The 20,220-nt window shown below is 35.0% G+C and overlaps 1 protein-coding gene across 4 annotated transcripts in view; it reads left to right on the forward strand.

The window, feature by feature from the left end:
- Nucleotides 1-20,220, forward strand: part of COL24A1 (collagen type XXIV alpha 1 chain) — a 387,744-nt gene that overhangs the window by 150,011 nt on the left and 217,513 nt on the right. For all 4 annotated transcript variants that reach the window (XM_025417772.3, XM_025417773.3, XM_025417774.3 and 1 more), the window contains exons 22-25: nucleotides 2,192-2,245; nucleotides 3,791-3,835; nucleotides 10,239-10,292; nucleotides 13,738-13,782. In XM_025417772.3, coding sequence (XP_025273557.3) covers nucleotides 2,192-2,245; nucleotides 3,791-3,835; nucleotides 10,239-10,292; nucleotides 13,738-13,782 — 198 coding nt within the window. The remainder of the gene's footprint in view (nucleotides 1-2,191; nucleotides 2,246-3,790; nucleotides 3,836-10,238; nucleotides 10,293-13,737; nucleotides 13,783-20,220) is intronic.

Raw genomic sequence — 20,220 nt, forward strand, 5'->3', positions numbered from 1 at the left:
AATGTTGGCAAGGATGTAGAGAAAGGGGAACCCTCTTACACTGTTGTTGGGAATGCAAGCTGGTGCAGCTACTCTGGAAAACAGTGAGGAGGTTAGGTTCCTCAAGAAGTTAAAAATAGAGCTACCGTATGACCCAGCAATTTTCTGAGTATTTACCCCAAAGATACAGATGTAGTGAAACAATGGGACACCTGCACCCCGATGTTCATAGCGCAGTGTCTACAATATCCAAACTGTGGAAGGAGCCTAGATGCCCTTTGACAGATGATGGATAAAAAGATGTGGTATATAAATACAATTGAATATTACTCAGCCAACAGAAAGATGAATATCTACCATTTACATCAATGTGGATGGAACTGGAGGATAATTTGCTGACTGAAATAAGTCAATCGGAGAAAGAGAATTATCATATGGTTTCACTCATATGTGGAATATCAGAAATAGTGAAAGGAACCAGAAAGGAAGGGGGGAAACTGAGTGGGAAAAAATTAGAGAGGAAGACAAACCATGACAGACTCCTGACTCTGGGAAACAAACAAAGGTTTGCAGAAGGGAAGGTGGGTAGAAGGGGGATGGGGTAACTGGGTGATGGGCATTAAGGAGGGCACTTGATGTGATGAACACTGGGTGTTATATTATATGTTGACAAATTGAATTTAAATTTAAAATGAAAGAAATCTTTATATCAGAATTCTTTCATTTGTAAGTAATGAAAACATAAACATGACTACATAAATAGAAGAAAAGTTTAGGAATCCAAACAATTAAATTCAAGACCGCAAATAATATGATTAGAATCCAATTACTTCTGTTCTTTTCATTAATTTATGGATTTCATTCTCAGGCATGCTCCACTTCATCGTTTCCCACTGTTTAGATTTTTATCATCCTTAATGGTACTCCCAGTTGTTACACTGTAGTGCAAAAACTTTCTTTAGTTAGACTGAGTTGGATTCCTGCCTCATTACTGAACCAATCACTATTTTTAAAGGTGTAGAATATGCTGACTGACTTAGGTATACATGTCACATGTCAGCCCTCAAATTTAGGCAGAGATGAACTCACCTCCCCTCAAATCAGGTAGGCTGAGTGAGGAGAAAGTGTTTCCCTAAGTAAAATTAGGATGCTTTTGCAAATGCATGATGAACTTGCATCAAATAACATATACCCATTTCAATAATCTAATCCATCTCTTCCAATAAAAAAATAAGATAGCTGCACGAAATGTTATTGCCTAAGTCAGTTTCTCGAATAACATTATATACATAACCTTGTGATATTATAGACTGTTAAACTGACCAAGAGTTTTTCTTTCTTTTTTTTTTTTTGTATTAGAATATAGCAATGATAGAGCAAGGTGTAATGTGAAGACAAGATTCTTGTGCAGTTTGTCGCTCAGCTGCATTCCAGAACTAAAAATTAAACCCACCTGGATAGATTCACGATTTGGCATATTTTCTACATTTAAAAATTAGAAAATATCTTTTAATGGTTATAGAATCACTAAAAGCAATAATACAAAAGTTAGTTTTTAAAAGAGATTTACTTAAAACGTTGCTGACACATTGTATAGTTAGGGGAGCAGAACTGAATAATAAAATGTCATCATGTTAAATAGATAAATAGGGTATTTTCTGAAATAAAAAGATTTTTAAGTGACTTTAATGAATTTTTATTCAGAGAGCATTTGATTTTTTAACAACATGCATTTTAACAAACGAGTTTTTTAATAGTGAAATTCCTAATCACATTCAGATTGTTACTTTCATCTGCAAGCTAGTCTCTTAACAGATAATAAAACAGAATATGTCGCTTCTGTCTGTTTTTAGACTTTTGGATACTCTATTACATATTTATTGTACTATTACCAAATTAACAATTGTACTCATTGCTTTAAATTTAGAAGTACTTTTCTGAGTGGCTGAAGAGTAACATACTGAGCAGATTATTTGAACACAAACATACTTAAAAAAAATAGTTTATCCTACATTCCCCAATGTTTTGGAGTTTACTGCTCACCTATCCTCTGACCTTACTTTGATAACTTCATAATGGGAAAGGAATGGTACCAAATTGTATTGGCCATCTCCAGATTAATGCTGATTGAGGAATATTCATTGAGGTAAAGGTTTTTTTTTTTTTTTTTGAGGTAAAGTTTTTATTATTTGTACTTATGTTGCTTTTATAGGGACTCCTTGGAAATAGGGGACCTCCTGGACCTCCTGGTCTCAAAGGACTTCAGGTATGGAATAAATAAATAATGAGTCAGTAATTGTTTTAGTTCAAATTTTCCCTTTTTCATTTCTGTGGAATTTTATTGCTTAAAGAAACATTGCTTTAATGTGTGGACAGTTTTTTCCATAGAGGATTTCAGGTTGCCATTTTTTACAGGCAGTTAGGAAATGGGATTTTATTTAAAGGTGAAAAATCAGCATGTTTTAGAAAATTTATCAATAAATGCAATAAAAACATTTATTACTTTTTAATTTTCTTGGAGAATAATATATAAAAATCCTTTATTTTTTGATGTTCCTCTATAATCTGTCCACTGATACATCTTTTGATCCTTAGAAGAATTCACAAGATTTTATACTTTTATGACATTATAATTGGTTTCACCCCAAGAATATTGAACCAATAAGCTAGTCAAGAATCTCTAGACATTAACTCTATTGGGTAGGATCTGATATACCTTTGTATCTCTAAGGCTTAAAACAGAACTAAGATTCAAATCTATATTTATTGAATGAATGAAGTATTAAAATGTGCCAAGAGCAAACATGTTCTGTACCAGTAATTTTTTAATATACCAGTGTATATTGATTTCCATCTATTAAGAACTTAGTTGAGTTCCTCTCTGTGTGAGAGAGAGATTGAGCTCAAGAAGGTGAACGTTATCCTTAATATATGATTTCAGTGATTCCTAATCTTTGTTTTGGATTTGATTTGCATTTTCCTAATGATTAGGGATGCTGAGCATCTTTTCATATGTCTGTTGACCATCTGTATGTCTTCTTCAGAAAAATGTCTATTCAGGCCCTCTGTCCATTTTTAATTGGATTATTTTGGCTTTTGATGTTGAGTTGTATAAGTTGTTCATATGTTTTAGATACTAACCTCCTTCAAATATCCTAATTTTGTGGTAAATACCCTCATCACTTTCACTCTTATTCATTCTCAATTTTCTACATATAACTTTTATCATCTACCAGTTTAAAAATAGTCAAATAGGATCCCTGGGTGGCACAGCGGTTTGGCGCCTGCCTTTGGCCCGGGGCACGATCCTGGAGACCCGGGATCGAATCCCACGTCTGGCTCCCGGTGCATGGAGCCTGCTTCTCCCTCTGCCTGTGTCTCTGCCTCTCTCTCTCTCTGTGACTATCATAAATAAATAAAAATTAAAAAAAAAAAAGTCAAATAGGGCATGTCCCCCTTAGGATAGACGTGGGGTTATCACTCAAAAAACTAAAATGTTACGGGATGGCACAGTAAAATACAAGAAAGTTGGGGTACCTGGGTCACTAGGTAGGTTAAGCATCTGATTTGGGCTCCAGTATGATCTGGGATCCAAGCCCACGTCAGGTTCCCTCTTCAGCAGGAGCTTTTCCCTCTGTCCCTTCCCTGCTCATGATCAGTCTCTCTCAAATAAATAAAATCTTTAAAAAAAATAATAAAATGCAAGAAAGTCACAGCATTATTTTCATCACATCTCAGAGTAAATAGAATAAGAGTTACTTTTATAAATACCTATTTCAGGCCATGATATATTCTCATTTTATTTTTTAAGGGAGAAGAAGGACCGATTGGACCCTTTGGAGAACTGGGGCCAAGAGTAGGTATCATGTAAATACTTTTCAAAAAGTACTTCTCTTAAAATAACTTATGTGAATGTCTTTTAATAGCACCAAATTTTAAGTTTTACTAAAGGACAGAAAAGCCTATAACATATAATCCCTCCAAATAATATAGGCCTATAACTGGAATTTCCCAGGGATATTTTAAATGATATGTCTACTGTATTTTTGCTTGTTGCTTTAGTGGTTTTATGGTCTTAGTAATTTGTGCTAATTATTTATAAAGTTTCTCAAAATGTAATAGAAAGCTAAATACCGGGATGCCTGGGTGGCTCAGTGGTTGAGCATCTGCCCTCGGCTCAGGGTGTGATCCTAGATCCTGGGATCGAGTCCCACATCAGGCTCTCTGCAGGGAGCCTGCTTCTCCCTCTCCCTCTGCCTATGTTTCTGACTCTCTCTTGTGTCTCTCATGAATAGAAAAATAAATCTAAAAAAAAAAAAAAAGAAAGAAAGAAAGCTAAACACTTTAGCCATTTTAGTGATATTCTGAGAATGTTCTTTTCTGAGTATGCCAACAAAATTATGGAAACTAAATAGGAAGTATTTTCTGTCAGCCTTTCCTTCATATAATATTGTGTGGTGATATATGAATTACCTGTTTTCAAGTTCTGAAAACATGTTCTTTAAGAATTTGGGCATGCACGACCAAACCTTACATTATTATGAAATAATAAAGGTGTGTGTATCACGTTTATTTTAAGAGACATCATTAGACTCACATGAATCCATATCATTCTTTTTCCTTGAGAACATCGTAGCATGCAGGTTCTTAAAACATTTTTGCATTTATGGAAACAGTAATTCTTTCTTTTGCACCTTTACCTCACTAGCATGTATACACTATCCCATTGAAAGAAAAAGAATTTTTATTTCATTTTGTATGAGGTGAGTTATATAACAGAAAGACTATTGTTATTTGAGCCCAGTATAATTGATCTCGTTTAAAATTTGCTCCTCTAGAAAACAGAGAACCGTGTTTGCCCCTTATCAACTCAGCCTTAATATTTATTACTATTGTTGCTACTAATGGTTGAAGATCAATTTAAACCTAGTATTGCTCTAAGTATGTCACACAAATCATCTCTAACCCTGAAAACAACCCTGCAAGATATTGTCCACAGTTTTAAAATATTAAAATAAGGCTTTACTATTACATGCTCAGGGTAAACCTAATATGACAAAACTTAAACAGGGCCAGAAGTGATGACTCCAGCACTGGTGCTCTGAATTTCTTGACTTTAAAGAGATAATAAATATGCTGATACAGATTTCAGTGATTTTCCTTCCATAATGTAGATATGATGTATAACTATTACTGTATAACTATTACTTAATATACTGTAATGCTTAAGTATTACATTATTAAAGATGAAAGAAATATTCTTTTTCTAAAACAATGTGAATAAAGTGTATTATTTTAAATTTTTTTGTAAATATCATAGATAAATCTAATAATTTAGACTCTTAATTACATTTCTTCTGGCGTCTCTGCAAATTGATTAGAGAACAATTGATATTTAACAATAATGGGATGATTTTTGATTCTTTGCTTTACTTTGTGCTTGCTAAGAAACCACTAACAATTTCAAGCAAGGCAGAGGTAAAAGTTAGAACAATTTTTTGTTAGAAGTCCTAAATATAATTTTAAAGTTGCTAAAGTTTTTGTATGCAGTCAAAATACAATGAAAGCTAGAGGATTGTTTCGTTTTGTTTTAAGAAAGAAAAATAAGAATATCTATTAATGGATAGGAATAATAAAATCCAAACCAATAATACCTGGTAGGTATTATAAATTAGTATTCTATTTGGCAATTGCGCTCCACAGTTTTTTTACTCTTAGATTTGAATTTGTCACACATGTTGAGACATAGTAATTTCCTTAATCAAATTTTGTATAATCAGATATCAATTATATTAGAAACCACACACTAACGATTGACCTACCCAATATCTGGGATTTTGACTTCTTCTCCTTCAGTAATCTTATTTTCCACTCTCTTTAGGTACTAACTGCTGTAGTCATAACATTTACCTTATCATTACCAGTAATAGCAGCCTCTCATTATTTTCAGTTTCAAACTTCTCACTCTCCAGCCATAATCTCCTTTCTTTCTAGTACATTCTTTCTAATAACCAATCCAACAGTCCCAGTAGGAATTTTAATCTATTGACCTTTTTGCCTTTCTGTTATTCTTGTTTCACTCCTGACCCCTCACATCTTTCTTCGTCATCCTCAAAACACTAAATTATCCCTTTGATTGCATTCTGAATTCTATTGCCGTACTCATTTACTTTTTAAAAATGATTTTATTTATTTATTTGTTTATTTATTTATTTGAGAAAGAGAATGAGGAGGGAAGGAGCAGAGGGCAAAGCAGACTCCCTGCTCTAATGCTGGCTTGATCCTAGGACCTTCAGATCATGAACTGAGCCAAAGACAGAGACTTAACTGTCTGAGCCACACACATACCCCCCAATACACATTTACTTTTAGTTTTCAAATTATTATTTTACACTTTCTCTCTTCTCAGATCCACTCACTTTAATCCTCATTCTTAGCCCATTACCTTGCATCCTAGTTCCCTGAGAAGATTGAAGTATTCAGAGGAGAGCTTCCACAGGTTTCTACTATTGCTTCTACCCACCTCTCTGTATCTATGCCATTTAAAAAGTCTTCCTTCCTGTTATTGTGGATGAACAGGTCATTTTTGTAGCTAAGGTCAAAACTTCCACTTGTTTACAATGTATCTTATCCTTTTGCCTACTGAGGAACATTGATCCAACTATTTCCCACTTTTGCCTGCATCTTAATTTTGTTTTCTTTAATGGATCCCTCCTATCAGCAAATAAAGATGCTGTTATTTCTACCAGTTTAAAAACCAAAAAACAAAACATATTGATCCCAGGTTTTCTTCGAGGTTTTAACCTTTTTTCCCCTTTCCTTTTCAGTAAAAATTCTCAGAAGTATCGTCAATATATGCACTTTACGTTTTTCTCCTCACCCTATCTGCTGAAACCATTCTTGTCCATACCACTCCAAAACAAATGACTTTGTGAAGGTCATCAGTGACTTCCATGTTGCTGAATTCAATGGTCATTTCTCAATTTTTGTATTACGCAATACTTGCATGCCTCAGAATTTGACAGGATCACATCCTCCTCCTGGAAACACTTTCTTCACTTACATGATCTTCCTCCTAAATCTCTGGCAGGAAATTTGCTATTTTCCTCATTTCTTCAAATTCAAAGTTTTGGAGTGCCCCAGGGCTTGGTTTGTGGACTTGAGTTTACACTCACTCCTAGATGAGTAGGTCGAGCCTTATGGCTTTAAATACCATCAGAATGCTGGTGATTGCCAAAATCATATGTTCAGACCAGAATTTTCTACCCTCTGAATCCCTGGACATGTAAAACTACCACTAGATCTCTCTACTTTGAATATCTAACAAGACTAGCAAACTACAGTTTATTAAATTTAGTTCCCAATTTGCCCTCCAAACCTTTCTTCTTACAATCTTCCTTGTTTCATTTCTTACTCAGATTAAAATATTGAGTTTATTCCTGATTCTTCTCTTTCTCTCACATTCTACACATGACCTGTTAGCAAATCCTGTAAGCTCTACCTTCAAATTATATACACAGTTTTACTTACAATCTCTTCTGTTACCACCTTGGTCTATGCCACTGTCATCTTTCACTTGGACTATCGTAATCCTCTTTGGACTGCCTGCTTCCACTCTTGCATTAAAGTGGTCCTGTTAAAACATAGATAATGACACTTCTTTTCTCAAAGCTTTTCTGAGTTTTCCTGCTTCATTCAGAGTAGAAAGCAAAGCCCTTACTATAACCCTTCAGGCCTTACATGACCTGGCTTCTCATCCCCCATTCCTTTCTTTGACCTCATCTTCTTACTACTCTCCTTTCTTATTGTGCTCCAGCTTCATTGACTCTTCATGGTTTCTTTAACAGACCAGTCACATGCTTGCCTCAGGGCCCTTTGCACATGTTTTTTCCTATGCTTGAAATATTCTTTCTTCAGGTAACCATATAACTTATCCCTTTTAAGTCTTTACTCATACGCTATCTTCTCAGTGAGGTCTTCCGTGGCAATCTTTTTTGTTGTTGTTATTTTTTTTTGTATATTTTTTTATTGGAGTTCGATTTGCCAACATTTAGCATAACACTCAGGGCTCATCCCGTCAAGTGCCCCCCTCAGTGCCCATCACCCAGTCACCCTACCCCACCCCCACTTCCCCTTACACCACCCCTTGTTTGTTTCCCAGAGTTAGGAGTCTCTCACGTTCTGTCTCCCTCTCTGATATTTCCCACTCATTTTCTCTCCTTTCCCCTTTATTCCCTTTCACTATTTTTTATATTCCCCAAATGAATGAGACCATATAATGTTTGTCCTTCTCTGAAACTTTTGTTTTAATGGGTCTCAAAATTCTGTGACAGATTTTTGGTCAAGTTGTTTCCATTAAAAAGTACTGATTTTTAAAAACTAATAACTTAAAACTGCCAGACACGCACAAAAAAAATCCAAATGGTCCACAAAACAGTCTCCTTTCCTTCTGAAGGTTTTGCGATACACTGTTATTATGAACCAGTCTTTTACTATTAAACTTAAATGGCCAATTAACACAAACAGTTCTGAGACTGTTCTTCCACCACTGATTAAGATTGGGGTGGCAGGTATTGGGGATAATATTCATTTAGCCTTCTGAGCTTTCTGGGCAGACTTGGTGACCTTGCCAGCTCCAGCTGCCTCCTTTGATGACACCCACAGCAACCGTCTGTCCTTTCCTTCAGCTCAGCAAACTTGCAAGCAATGTGAGCTGTGTGACAATCCAGCACAGGTGCATATCCAGCACTGATTTGGCTTGGATGGTTCAGGATAATCACCTGAGCCGTGAAGCCAGCTGCTTCCATTGGTGGGTCATTTTTGCTGTCACCAGCCACATTGCCACGACGAACATCTTTGACAGCTACGTTCTTGACCCTGAAGCCCACATTGTCCCCAGGAAGAGCCTCACTCAAATCTTCATGGTGCATTTCAACAGACATTGTAACATTGGAGCAAAGGTGACCACCATGCCAGGCTTAAGAACACCAGTCTCCACTCGGCCCCCTGGGACAGTACCAATGCTACCAATTTTGTAGATGTCCTGGAGAGGCAGATGCAAGGGCTTATCAGTTGGACGAGTTGGTGGCAAAATGCAATCCAGAGCTTCAAGCAGTATGGTTCCACTGGCATTCCTATCTTTACAGGTGACTTTCCATCCCTTGAACCAAGGCATGTTAGCACTTGGCTCCAGCATGTTGTCACCATTCCAACCAGAAATTGGCACAAATGCTACTGTGTTAGGGTTGTAGCCAATTTTCTTAATGTAGGTGCTGACTTCCTTAACGATTTCCTCATATCTCTTCTGGCTGTAGGGTGGCTCAGTAGAATCCATTGTGTTAACACCAACAATTAGTTATTTTACACCCAGTGTGTAAGCCAGAAGGACATGCTCACAGGTCTGCCCATTCTTGGAAATACCTACTTCAAATTCACCAACACCAGCAGTGACAATCAGGACAGCACAGTCAGCGTGAGATGTGCCTATAATCATGTTTTTGATAAAGTCTCTGTGTCCTGGGGCATCAATGATGGTCACATAATACCTGCTGGTCTCGAATTTCCACAGGGAGATATCAATGGTGATACCATGTTGACATTCAGCTTTCAGTTTATCCAAGACCCAGGCATACTTGAAGGAGCCTTTTCCCATCTCAGCAGCCTCCTTCTCAAATTTTTTGGTAGTTCTTTTGTCGATCCCACCACATTTGTAGATCAGATGGCCAGTAGTGGTAGACTTCCCCAAATCTATGTGTCCGATGATGACGATATTGATGTGAGTCATGAGTCTTTTCCTCCCGTTTTGGTTTAGGTTTAGCGGTGGTTTTCACAACACCTGTGTTCTGGCGGCAAACCTGTTGTGAAAAATCTTCCTTGGCAATCTTATAAAAAATTTCAACAAAACTCTCACAACAGTTTATGTCTCCCTTCCTTGCTTAACTCTATGTCCTTTACATTTAACAGTACGTAAATACTATATATTTACTTTTTTTTTGAATTTTATCATCCTCATTAGAATGTAAGCTCTATGAAGGCAGATATGCTTAGTGTATTCTTCATTCCTCAACCCCTATAACTGTGCGGGGCACATAGTAGACAGTTAAAGACTGTAGAATGAATACTAATGGGGATGCTAAAATACACTTATCAAATAATTTTGAAGTGCTTTATTTCATAGAATGGTCTGAATCTCATAAATGTTTGGTAATTTCCGAAAACATATGATTAAACATATCTCTTTTTTTTCTGTTTTCTTCTAGGGAAAACCAGGTCAAAAGGGGTATGCAGGTGAACCAGGACCAGAAGGCTTAAAGGTAAAGTACCTGATACTTAGCAGTTACAAAGTATAGTTTTCAAAAAGATAAAATTATGACTGTCACAAAAATATAAAATGAACATCTGTCTAAGATTTTTTTCAACTTATTAGTGAGGGAACCAGTAATATGTTAAAACTGGCTCAACTAGCATTTGAGAAGTTATGTATCTTTATATCCACATCTGTATATCTGAGTCTATAAATATCTATAACTGTGACTGTGTTTATATCTATCTATATCCTTATTTGGATAGATATACAGTTTAATAAAGAATTATTGAGATTTGTGGTTAGATATAGGAGAATAAACCATAATTTGGGGGGCTATCCATTTCACTGGACATAAATCTGTAAGTTAATAGAACTTCACTATATATAGATATAGATTTTATATATCTTCATCAAGTCTGAGTCCTTTAAGCAATTGTGTAGTGATTCTAAGTACATTTCTAGAAAATCACTAGGTGGCCTTTACCACTTTATGTCATTGAAAGAATGTGGCACCTACATTTTTGCCTTGTTTCTAAGTTTTGTATGACTTTTTAACACCAACAAATATAAAATAATGCAGTGGTTTTGTATGTACAACACTAAGGTCTAAAGAAAACTAGTTACTAGTTTATAAGAATTGCTGATTTATACAAACTTAAAACCTAAGGAAAAATTGAAAAGCTTTACAGCATTGTAGCTAGATTCCTTAAAGTTACAATTAATTTATATTAAACTATTTTTGTGATACTAGGATCTAAGGGAAAGACAGTATTTTTTGAGGTCAATTAATAAAGAGATATGAGCTAAAATATTTTCTAATGTGTCAGCCTGTCTCTCTGTGGCTGTAGTCATCCTGGGGGAATATGTGTACGTGACCTTCAAGTTAGACCTGGAAATGGAAACATGATATTTATAAACAGAAAAGTTAATTCTCCGTGACCGAGATTAATCCTTGTACTGCCAAATAGCTCTAAAAAGTCCACCTGTGAGCTACCATCTAGTCAAACTGCCAAGAAACTGAATCTTAGCCATAGTGACATCCTGTCTCCTTAGTAGAATCACACCAGCATTTAGGGGGGTCTTTGTTACCCAGGAGATGAAGGAGTTCTTTAATCATCAACTCCTTGTATTTGTCCGAGATTTTAGTCTTGGTGTATCATACAGCTGTTCACTAGAACCAGGCATTCCCTTGGGGGAACCTGGCATTCCTGGGGGGAGCACTTGGGAGTTGGTTAAGGGTCACACCACCTTTTACAGAACCCTAGGATCTCTGTTCTCTTCCTAGGCCTGGGGAAATATTCCTCTCTCTCTTGTTACCCTCAAAGACCAACTCACCTCCGACCTTCAGGCTCCCTGAAAACTAAGGCAGGAATGCACGTAATCTGCAAGCCACTTCTGCTTTCTGCCTGTTAATACAAACCTCCCCTAAGACTATGAAGCACAAAAACGGTCCCTCTCCCTTGGAACCTGAGAGGGGTATTGGGTAAAGAGGGAGAAATACAAGAAAATTAATAATCTGTATATTATTCTGTCACAAATTTTCTACAAGAGCTGTCTAGTGAATTGTCAGTCAAAAACTAGGATTTACAAACCAAAATGCTTCATTCTTTATTGTATATCTAAAAGCATACAGAAATTGAAACAAAAACTTGTGTAGTCTTTAAAAGTTTATTTCAAATTGATTACTCATATGAATATTAGGTATCAGTGCTTAAAATCAGCACTATCCAGTAGAGTATATAATATAAATCACAGATGTGAGCCACAGAAAAACATGAAAAGAGACAAATGATATTAATTTTAGTAATAATGTTTATGTAACCCAAAATATGAAAATATCATCATTTCAACATGTGATCAATATTAAAATTATTAATGAGATATTTTATATTCTTTTTTGGTATAGAGTCTTTGAAATCTACTGTGTATTTTATATTTGCATCACATTTCAGTTCACATCAGCCAGTTTCAAATGCTCAGTAGCTATGTATACGTTATTAGTGGCTACAATATTGTTCAGTGCTGTTTAGCAATTTACTATTTCATCCTGAGATTTAATTACTAATTTTTTAAAAATAGCAATTGATGCTTTAATTTTAATTAATTTTAAATTTATTTTTAAGTAGCAATTTAATAATAAATAATTTTAATTTTTGAATAGCATTTAAATTTTTAATTTAATGTTTCAGATAGCAATGGATGGTTTAATTTTAATTAATTTTTAAATAGCAATTGATGGCTAAATTTCCTCTTTCCGTATATAGAACATACACCCTTGTCAGGTTAACTCTGCATGGTACCATGAACTTAATCTTATACCTTTCATTAATCCATGACTTTGTTCAGCCTTCACTGATGCCATTCCTCAACACCAAAAATGGACCTTTCTCATCATTGGTGAAATCTCACCCATTCTTCAAAGCCCAACTCAAATACAGTTTCATAAGCTATTACTTGAAATCATCGATGTTTGGATTTTCAAAAGATAGTATGATGAATATATTACAGTTTACCTAATGCCGCCAGCTGGCTATGGGACAGCACAGTGTAATTAGAAATGCTAATATTTCTGTGGTGAAATAGAAGGATGTTCAGATTAATTAAAATAAACAGGAGTATAAATCGCCTCTCAGGTCAGATAAAGTGTTGCTGCCAAATAAATTCGGGTTAGGTCAAGTTTGCCACCAGACAAGTTTTGAAAAATTGAGTTTTCAGAGCATCATGGACTATAGACTGTGGTAATGTTATGAGCATACATGACTTCCCCAGGGAAGCCAACTCTGGCTGTACCAGCCCACAGCATGCATGCTCCTATGAGCTCCCTTACCGCTTAAACCTACTACAGGTATTCTGTTCTGCTCAGCAGTGTGAGATTTCTTCTCCTGAAACAAATAGAGCATTCCTGTGGGCAAAGTCTTTCTTTTATTTTTATTCTTCTTAATACCTTCTGCAGCACCTACCATTCTGCCTTTTACAGAGTATGTCTGAATATTTCGTGTTTAAAATTTTATTTGCGAAAATGTTTTAAAAGTGATTAAAATCGGGATCCCTGGGTGGCGCAGCGGTTTGGCGCCTGCCTTTGGCCCAGGGCGCGATCCTGGAGACCCAGGATCGAATCCCACATCAGGCTCCCGATGCATGGAGCCTGCTTCTCCCTCTGCCTGTGTCTCTGCCTCTCTCTCTCTCTCTGTGACTATCATAAATAAATAAAAATTAAAAAAAAAAAAAATTAAAAAAAAAAAAAAAAAAAAAGTGATTAAAATCATAAATAGAAGAATGTAACGTAAGGAAATACTGGAAAGACTGTGTTCCTCAGTTTTGAATAACTGAAGTTCTCTTTGCATTTTTTTTATGGATTTGACTAATCACATTAAATGAAAATGGAAGCAATGTCATGAGTGATCTTATTTGGAAAATAACCATTTTTACAGCTTTCTATTTTTTATTAACAGGGAGAAGTTGGAGATCAAGGAAACATTGGAAAGATTGGTGAAACAGTAAGCTTATCTTATGCTCTTTTATTTTTACCATCATCTGTAAGCACGTCTAGAAGTCATATTAACCATGATTTGTGCTTAATAAAATTCCGTACAAAAAATGCTTAGCTCCTACAAATTTAAAGTCATTTGTGATATGACAAATAAAACCTACTGTACAAGAGAACTAAGAGGAAATACAGTTACTGATATTTTTGTCCAAAATAAATTACATTTATAATCTCAGGAGCATTCTTATTTCTAATATTTGGTCTTTAATTTTAGTTCTGATCATTTCAATCTAAATTTGACCTTAACATTTTTCATTATTAAAAAATTACAACTTACCAAGCCATAAAATAGTAAGCTTTTAAGCTTGAAAATATTTTTCTTCAGGTTTGAAAGATAAACTAAGAAGTAAAGTATTAGCATATTGTAATTTCTTTACTCAAAAAAGTTTGATTTGTTGAAGTTTACATTTCTATGGAAGTAGGATGCTTTATGTTGTGTTTGAATCAGATATAAGTAATTTTATTTCCTGTACTAGGGAAAGCCAGCTAAAATATTTTCTAACAAATGAACCCATATGACATATACAAAGTGGAAAATTGCATTAATGCAAGATAGGTAAATTTATTTACAAAGTGTGCTGGGTTATCATAAAGCAAATAGTACCATTTAATAGGTTAAATGAACACATTCTATTACCTCTAAACTATCTCATGACTTAAAAACAACTTTTCTAAAAGATTATTTTGCAATCTTAAGTAATTAAACAATCATATTTCCTGGCCTTGTGATAAAATAGCAATATATTTCTGATAGTCTTATTTTTGTCATTAGTTCTTAATAAAAATAGGAGAGGATTCATTTAATCTTAAAAGATCATTGCCATACCAATTAATCCTTAATAACTAGAAGAAGAATTTTTTGTTCTTGTTTTTACTGAGAAAGGTAATTTCAGTGGAACATTTACATCAATTATATTATTCAAGACTTTTGATATAATTGTAACTTGCATTTCTCTAAGGTCATTCAAAGTAATTAAGTTCTATGTTTGAGTGACAAATTGCTAAGAAATATGTATAAACTAGAATTAATAGCCAAAGTTAAAATACCAATGAAGAGCATCTTTTTTTTCTTTTTTAAAGATTTATTTATTTATTTGAGAAAGAGTGAGCAAGGCATAAGCAGGAGGGGTAGAGGAAAAGGGACAGAGAATCTGAAGCCGACATAATGCTGAGCCCAGAGCCAGAGATCATCAGACCTGAGATCACAACCTGAGCTGAAACCAAGAGTCAGATCTTTAACCTATTGTGCCACTTAGGCACCCCAAGCGCATCTTTCCTTAATAAAACATGATATATTATACTTCTAAGTGTTATTTACTTAGTAGTGTTGGAATAGGTCCAGACAGTATAAGAACCCATTGCCAGTGAGTGCTGTCTAAAGAGGAAGTGCCTCGGCAGATGGTGGATTTCTATTATTAGAGGGAAATTAACATTTATTGAGCATTTGCTATGTGCCAGACATAAGACAAAGGGATGTTTAACATTGCAGCACTGCATTTAATTCTCAAACAATTTTAAAAGATACATTTTGAAAAAAAAAAGACACATTTTGTTATTATAGTTTTTGAACTGAGGAAACTGAAGCTCAGTAAGGAATTTGTTCTAAGTCACATAACTAATAAATTACAGACTGAGATTTAAACCTAGAGATCGAAACTCAAAATCTAAATCTCAGTGTCATATCCTGGCTTTATGGCAGTATAATTGACAAAGTTATAAGATATTTAAAGTGTATGTGATGATTTTTTTAAAAGATTTTATTTATTTGTCACAGAGAGAGAGAGAATTGGAGCAGGGGGAGTGGCAGGCAGAGGGAGAAACAGGCTCCCTGTTGAGCCCCAATGTGGGGCTTGATCCGAGGACCCTGAGGTCATGACCTAAGCCAAAGGCAGAGGCTTAACCAACTGAGCCACCCAGTCACCCGTGGTGATTTAATACACATATACTTTGTGAAAGGATCCCCCACCATCAAGTCACTTAATTTATTTTCTAATAGCCACTTGGACTACAAGTTATAGAGAGATTTTAAACACCAAATATCTTATCAAACAAAAGGACCTTTGCATCTTTGATGTTTCATCTTTCTCATTAAGGATAGGAGATAGACTTTAAAACAAAAAACTTTAGTGACTATATTGAGTTAATTAAAATATATAAAATGCCTAAAGAGTATTTGCTTTCAGCTCTTGGTAATTCCCAGCTTTTATTTTATCTTACTAATTTCAAAATCTTAGAAATATGGTTCATCCAATCCACAGTTCTGTTAAAACAAAACTCATAATATGGTAAGATATGATTGTACTTTCTGACATCAGTATTGTAATTTTGAGATATCTAAGGTTAGTTGAAATTGCATAGCTAGGTTTTGCTTTTCCCAATCTTTCATAGTCTTTTAATTGCCTTTAACTGGACCTCCTCCAGTTTTGTTTCCTTCTAGATCTATACAAATTAGAACCTAGTTTGTGATACAGCATGCCAAGCACAGAAACCCCATCTATATCTCATGTCTCTATACTTTTTACATTCATTTATTGTAGACAAATAATTAATTTTTATAAATGTGCCCTAAAAACATCTATAATTCCAAAAGATGCCCCTCATCCTTTTCATTCTAGCATTCTACTTTTTATGAATAAACCTGAAATTATCCCACCTAATTGCCAGTCCTCTCGGTCTTTAACTTTCCTGCTGAAAGTATTTTGAAGAGGTATTAAAGAGAAAAGAATCTAATTTTTTAGTATTGGTCAAGAGAGCAGAATTAGGATCAGTGGATAGACATTATAAGAGAGCAGCTTTTTTTGTTGGCAAAATATTTTAATAAAATTTCTAATGCTCAGACTCTCCCATGGAGTAATTCTACACCTTCTAAATAACTGCATAAAGAAATACATGTTCATAAACTGTGTTATATTCTATAAAGGAAAAGTTTAAGGGACTCTGATAGATGTGCCAAATTTAGATCAGAAAATGAGAGAAGTCTGCTTTGAGGAAACAATATGTGATTTGTAACCATGAAGCATAGTATGATCTAGCTAGGGAAGAGTGGGGAGAAAGAACATTCCTGGAATATGCAACATAACAGACTTTCCAACTTTGGACTTAACTTTGCTTTAGAGAAATTTCTCTAAATATTTGTTTTCTCAACAATAAAAGCGTGAAAATAATAACTTCATGGAATTTCTTGTGAGGATTAAACAGGGCAAAGCACTTAGAGCACTTAGCACAGAGCCAATCACATAGTAAAAACCTGGGAAATGTTATCTGTAATGGTGGTGGTGGTGGTTATTATTATATGGAAAAGCATTTGGCTGTTTTAGGAACTGAAAGAAAGCCAGTATGGATAGAACTTCGTGAGCCAAGGGAAAAAGCATAGTGAGGGGCTATTAGTAAAGGAGGCAGAAGCCAAATCTTTCAGGGCCATGTTTATTACTTTGGACTTGATCCTGAAGTAGATGGAAAATCATTGAAGTATTCTATGTAAGCCAATGACATGATTTAATTTGTGTTTTATAGTCACACTAGTGGCAATGGATTGGGAAGTTGGAACATGGTTATGAGGAGCAGAGCAGAAGAGGGTAACCAGTTAGAATGCTATTGTCATAGCCTAAATGAGAAAGAAGGATGACTTGGGCCAAGGTGATGGCAGTGGATATAAGAGAAGTGGATGCATACGAGATATATTTGAGGTGATAATTTGAACATGGGCTGCAAAAAAAGAGGAAGGATTCTAGTCAGTCCCCAGCATATAATAGGTCTTTGATAACTAAACTATTTATGATTTATCAGGAATATTCTGGACACATAAGGAATTAGTATATATGATATCTAAGGATAATTCCAATTCTAAGAATCTAGGACTCTTTTCTAAGAATTTAAATGTTCCTCGTCTTCCTCTCACCTGCCAATTTGGCTTCTTTTCTCTGGCTCTCCTCCAATTTCATTATGTCTTCCTGCTGTTATAGCAAATGGAACTAGATTCAATATTTTAGAGCCAATGGCTCCACAACCTTTTTCATGAAGGGGATAACAACCTCTATTTCCTTTATGGCTCAGATATTCAAAACCATGTAAGCTTTTCCCTGTAGCGAGAAACCGGGATGTCTTTGGAAAATGAGTGGCAATGACCTCCAGGATTCTTTTCTGGTTTCTTTTGATTATAAAATTTGGAATTTTTTTTTTTTCGTAAAGTGACTACATTAAGTTTCAGTTGCAACTTTCTGTCCACCTGAAGGGATTATTAAGAGTGTCCTATGGTCTGGCCATATTGATTTACCTTTTAAAATATAACTCAGCTACTTGATTTTATATCATTTATTCCTGAATTTATCAATTTAGCAAAATTTCATAAGCGATCTACTGTGTCCTCTCTGTTTTTCTGCCTGCCCTCTGGTGTGCTAGTGTATAGTAAATGACTGATGAGCAGAAAGGAAGAGGAAGAGGAAAGGCCATGGATAATCCTCAAAATCAGGTATTCCACTTCTCATTACAAAACCTTTAGAATTATAGAGCTGATTAGATGCCATCTTAGATGGCTGATTCTAAGTAGGATTATAGCTAGTTCCTTCAAGACCAAATAGAGGTGGAGTCAGAGGTGGAAATGAAAAGAAGGAATCTATGGAAGAACTGTTATTTCATTTAATCTTGAAACAACTCTAGTAAGATAAAGCTTATTGACATTCTGAAAGTGAGGAAATTGAAATTTACTCAAGTTACTTGATGTGTTCAAATTCATACAGTTAGTAAGCAGTGGATCTTGATTTCATATTTGGATTTTCTACTTCCTGTTCAAGGTTCTTTTATCTGCATCATAAATCATCAGTTCCTCTCTTTATTTTTTATGTACTTCTAAAATCAATTGGCTAATTATCTTGTTCTCTTTATTTTATATTTTATTTTTAATTTTATTTATTTTATCTTTATTATTTTATTTTTATTATATTTTATTTACTTTATTTTATTCATTTCTATTATCATTCCAGTATAGTTAACATACAGTGTTATATTAGTTTCAGATGTACAATAGACTGACTCAGGAGTTCCATATATTCCTCAACGCTCATCAAGATAAATATATCCCTTCTCCCCTTCACTTACTTCACCTATCCCACACTGACCTCCCATCTGGTAGCCATCTGATTGTTCCCTATAGTTAAGAGTCTGTCTCTGGTCTGTCTCTCCTCCCCCCCTTTGTTATTTGTTTTGTTTCTTAAAGTGCACATATGAATGAAGTGATATGGCATTTGTCTCTCTCTGACTGACTGATTTCACTTAGCATAATTCTCTCTTTCCATATTGTTGCAAATGGCAAGATATTCTTTTTTATGGCTGAGTAATATTCCATTAAATATATAATATATATCACCTCTAATTTATCCATTCATCTGTCAGTGGACATGTAGGTGGCTTCCATAATTTGGCTATTGTAGTTAATGCTGCAGTTAACACAGGGTTCATACATCCTTTCGAATTAGTGTTTTTGTATTCTTTGGATGAATACCTAGTACCCTACCTGGGATTGTAGGGTAGTTCTAAATTTAATTTTTTGAAGGCCCTCCGTACTGTCTTCCATGGTAGCTGCACTTGTTCACAGTCTCACCAACAGTGCATGAGGATTCTTTTTTCTCCACATCCTCAGCAACACTTGTTTTTTGCCTTTTTTATTTTAACCATTCTGACAGGTATGGGGTACTATCTCATTCTAATTTTGATTTGCATTTCCCTGATGATGAGTAATGTTGAGCATCTTTTCATGCCTCTATTGGCCATCTGCATGTCTTCTTTGGAGGAATGTTTATTCATGTCTTCTGCCCATTTTTTAAAAAAGATTTTATTTATTTATTCATGAGAGACACAGAGAAAGAAAGAAAGAGAGGCAGAGGGAGAAGCAGGCTCCGTGCAGGGAGCCCAATGTGGGACTCGATCCCGGGTCTCCAGGATTACTCCCTAAGCCAAAGGCAGACGCTTAACCACTGTCCCTCTTCTGCCAACTTTTAAATTGGATAATTTGGGGTTTTTTGGTGTTTAGTTGTATAAGTTATTTATATATTTTTGGATACTAACCCTTTATCAGCTATGTCATTTGCAAATATCTTCTCTCAGTCAGTAAGTTGTTATTTAGATTTGTTGATTGTTTCCTTTGCTGTGCAGAAGCTTTTTTATTTTGAAAAAGTCCCAAAAGTTTTTGTTTTTGTTTCCCTTGCCTCAAGGCATATGTAGAAAAAAGTTGCTACAGGCAATATAGAGAAATTATTGCCTGTGATCTCTTCTAGGATTTTTATGGTTATCAGGTCTCATATTTAGGTCTTTAATCCATTTTTAGTTTATTTTTGTGTGTGGTATAAGAAAGTGGTCCAGTTTCATTCTTTTGCAAGTAGCTGTCTAGTTTTCT

The sequence above is a fragment of the Canis lupus genome, chromosome 6 (genome assembly GCF_003254725.2).
Source record: "Canis lupus dingo isolate Sandy chromosome 6, ASM325472v2, whole genome shotgun sequence".
Taxonomy (NCBI): Eukaryota; Metazoa; Chordata; class Mammalia; order Carnivora; family Canidae; genus Canis; species Canis lupus.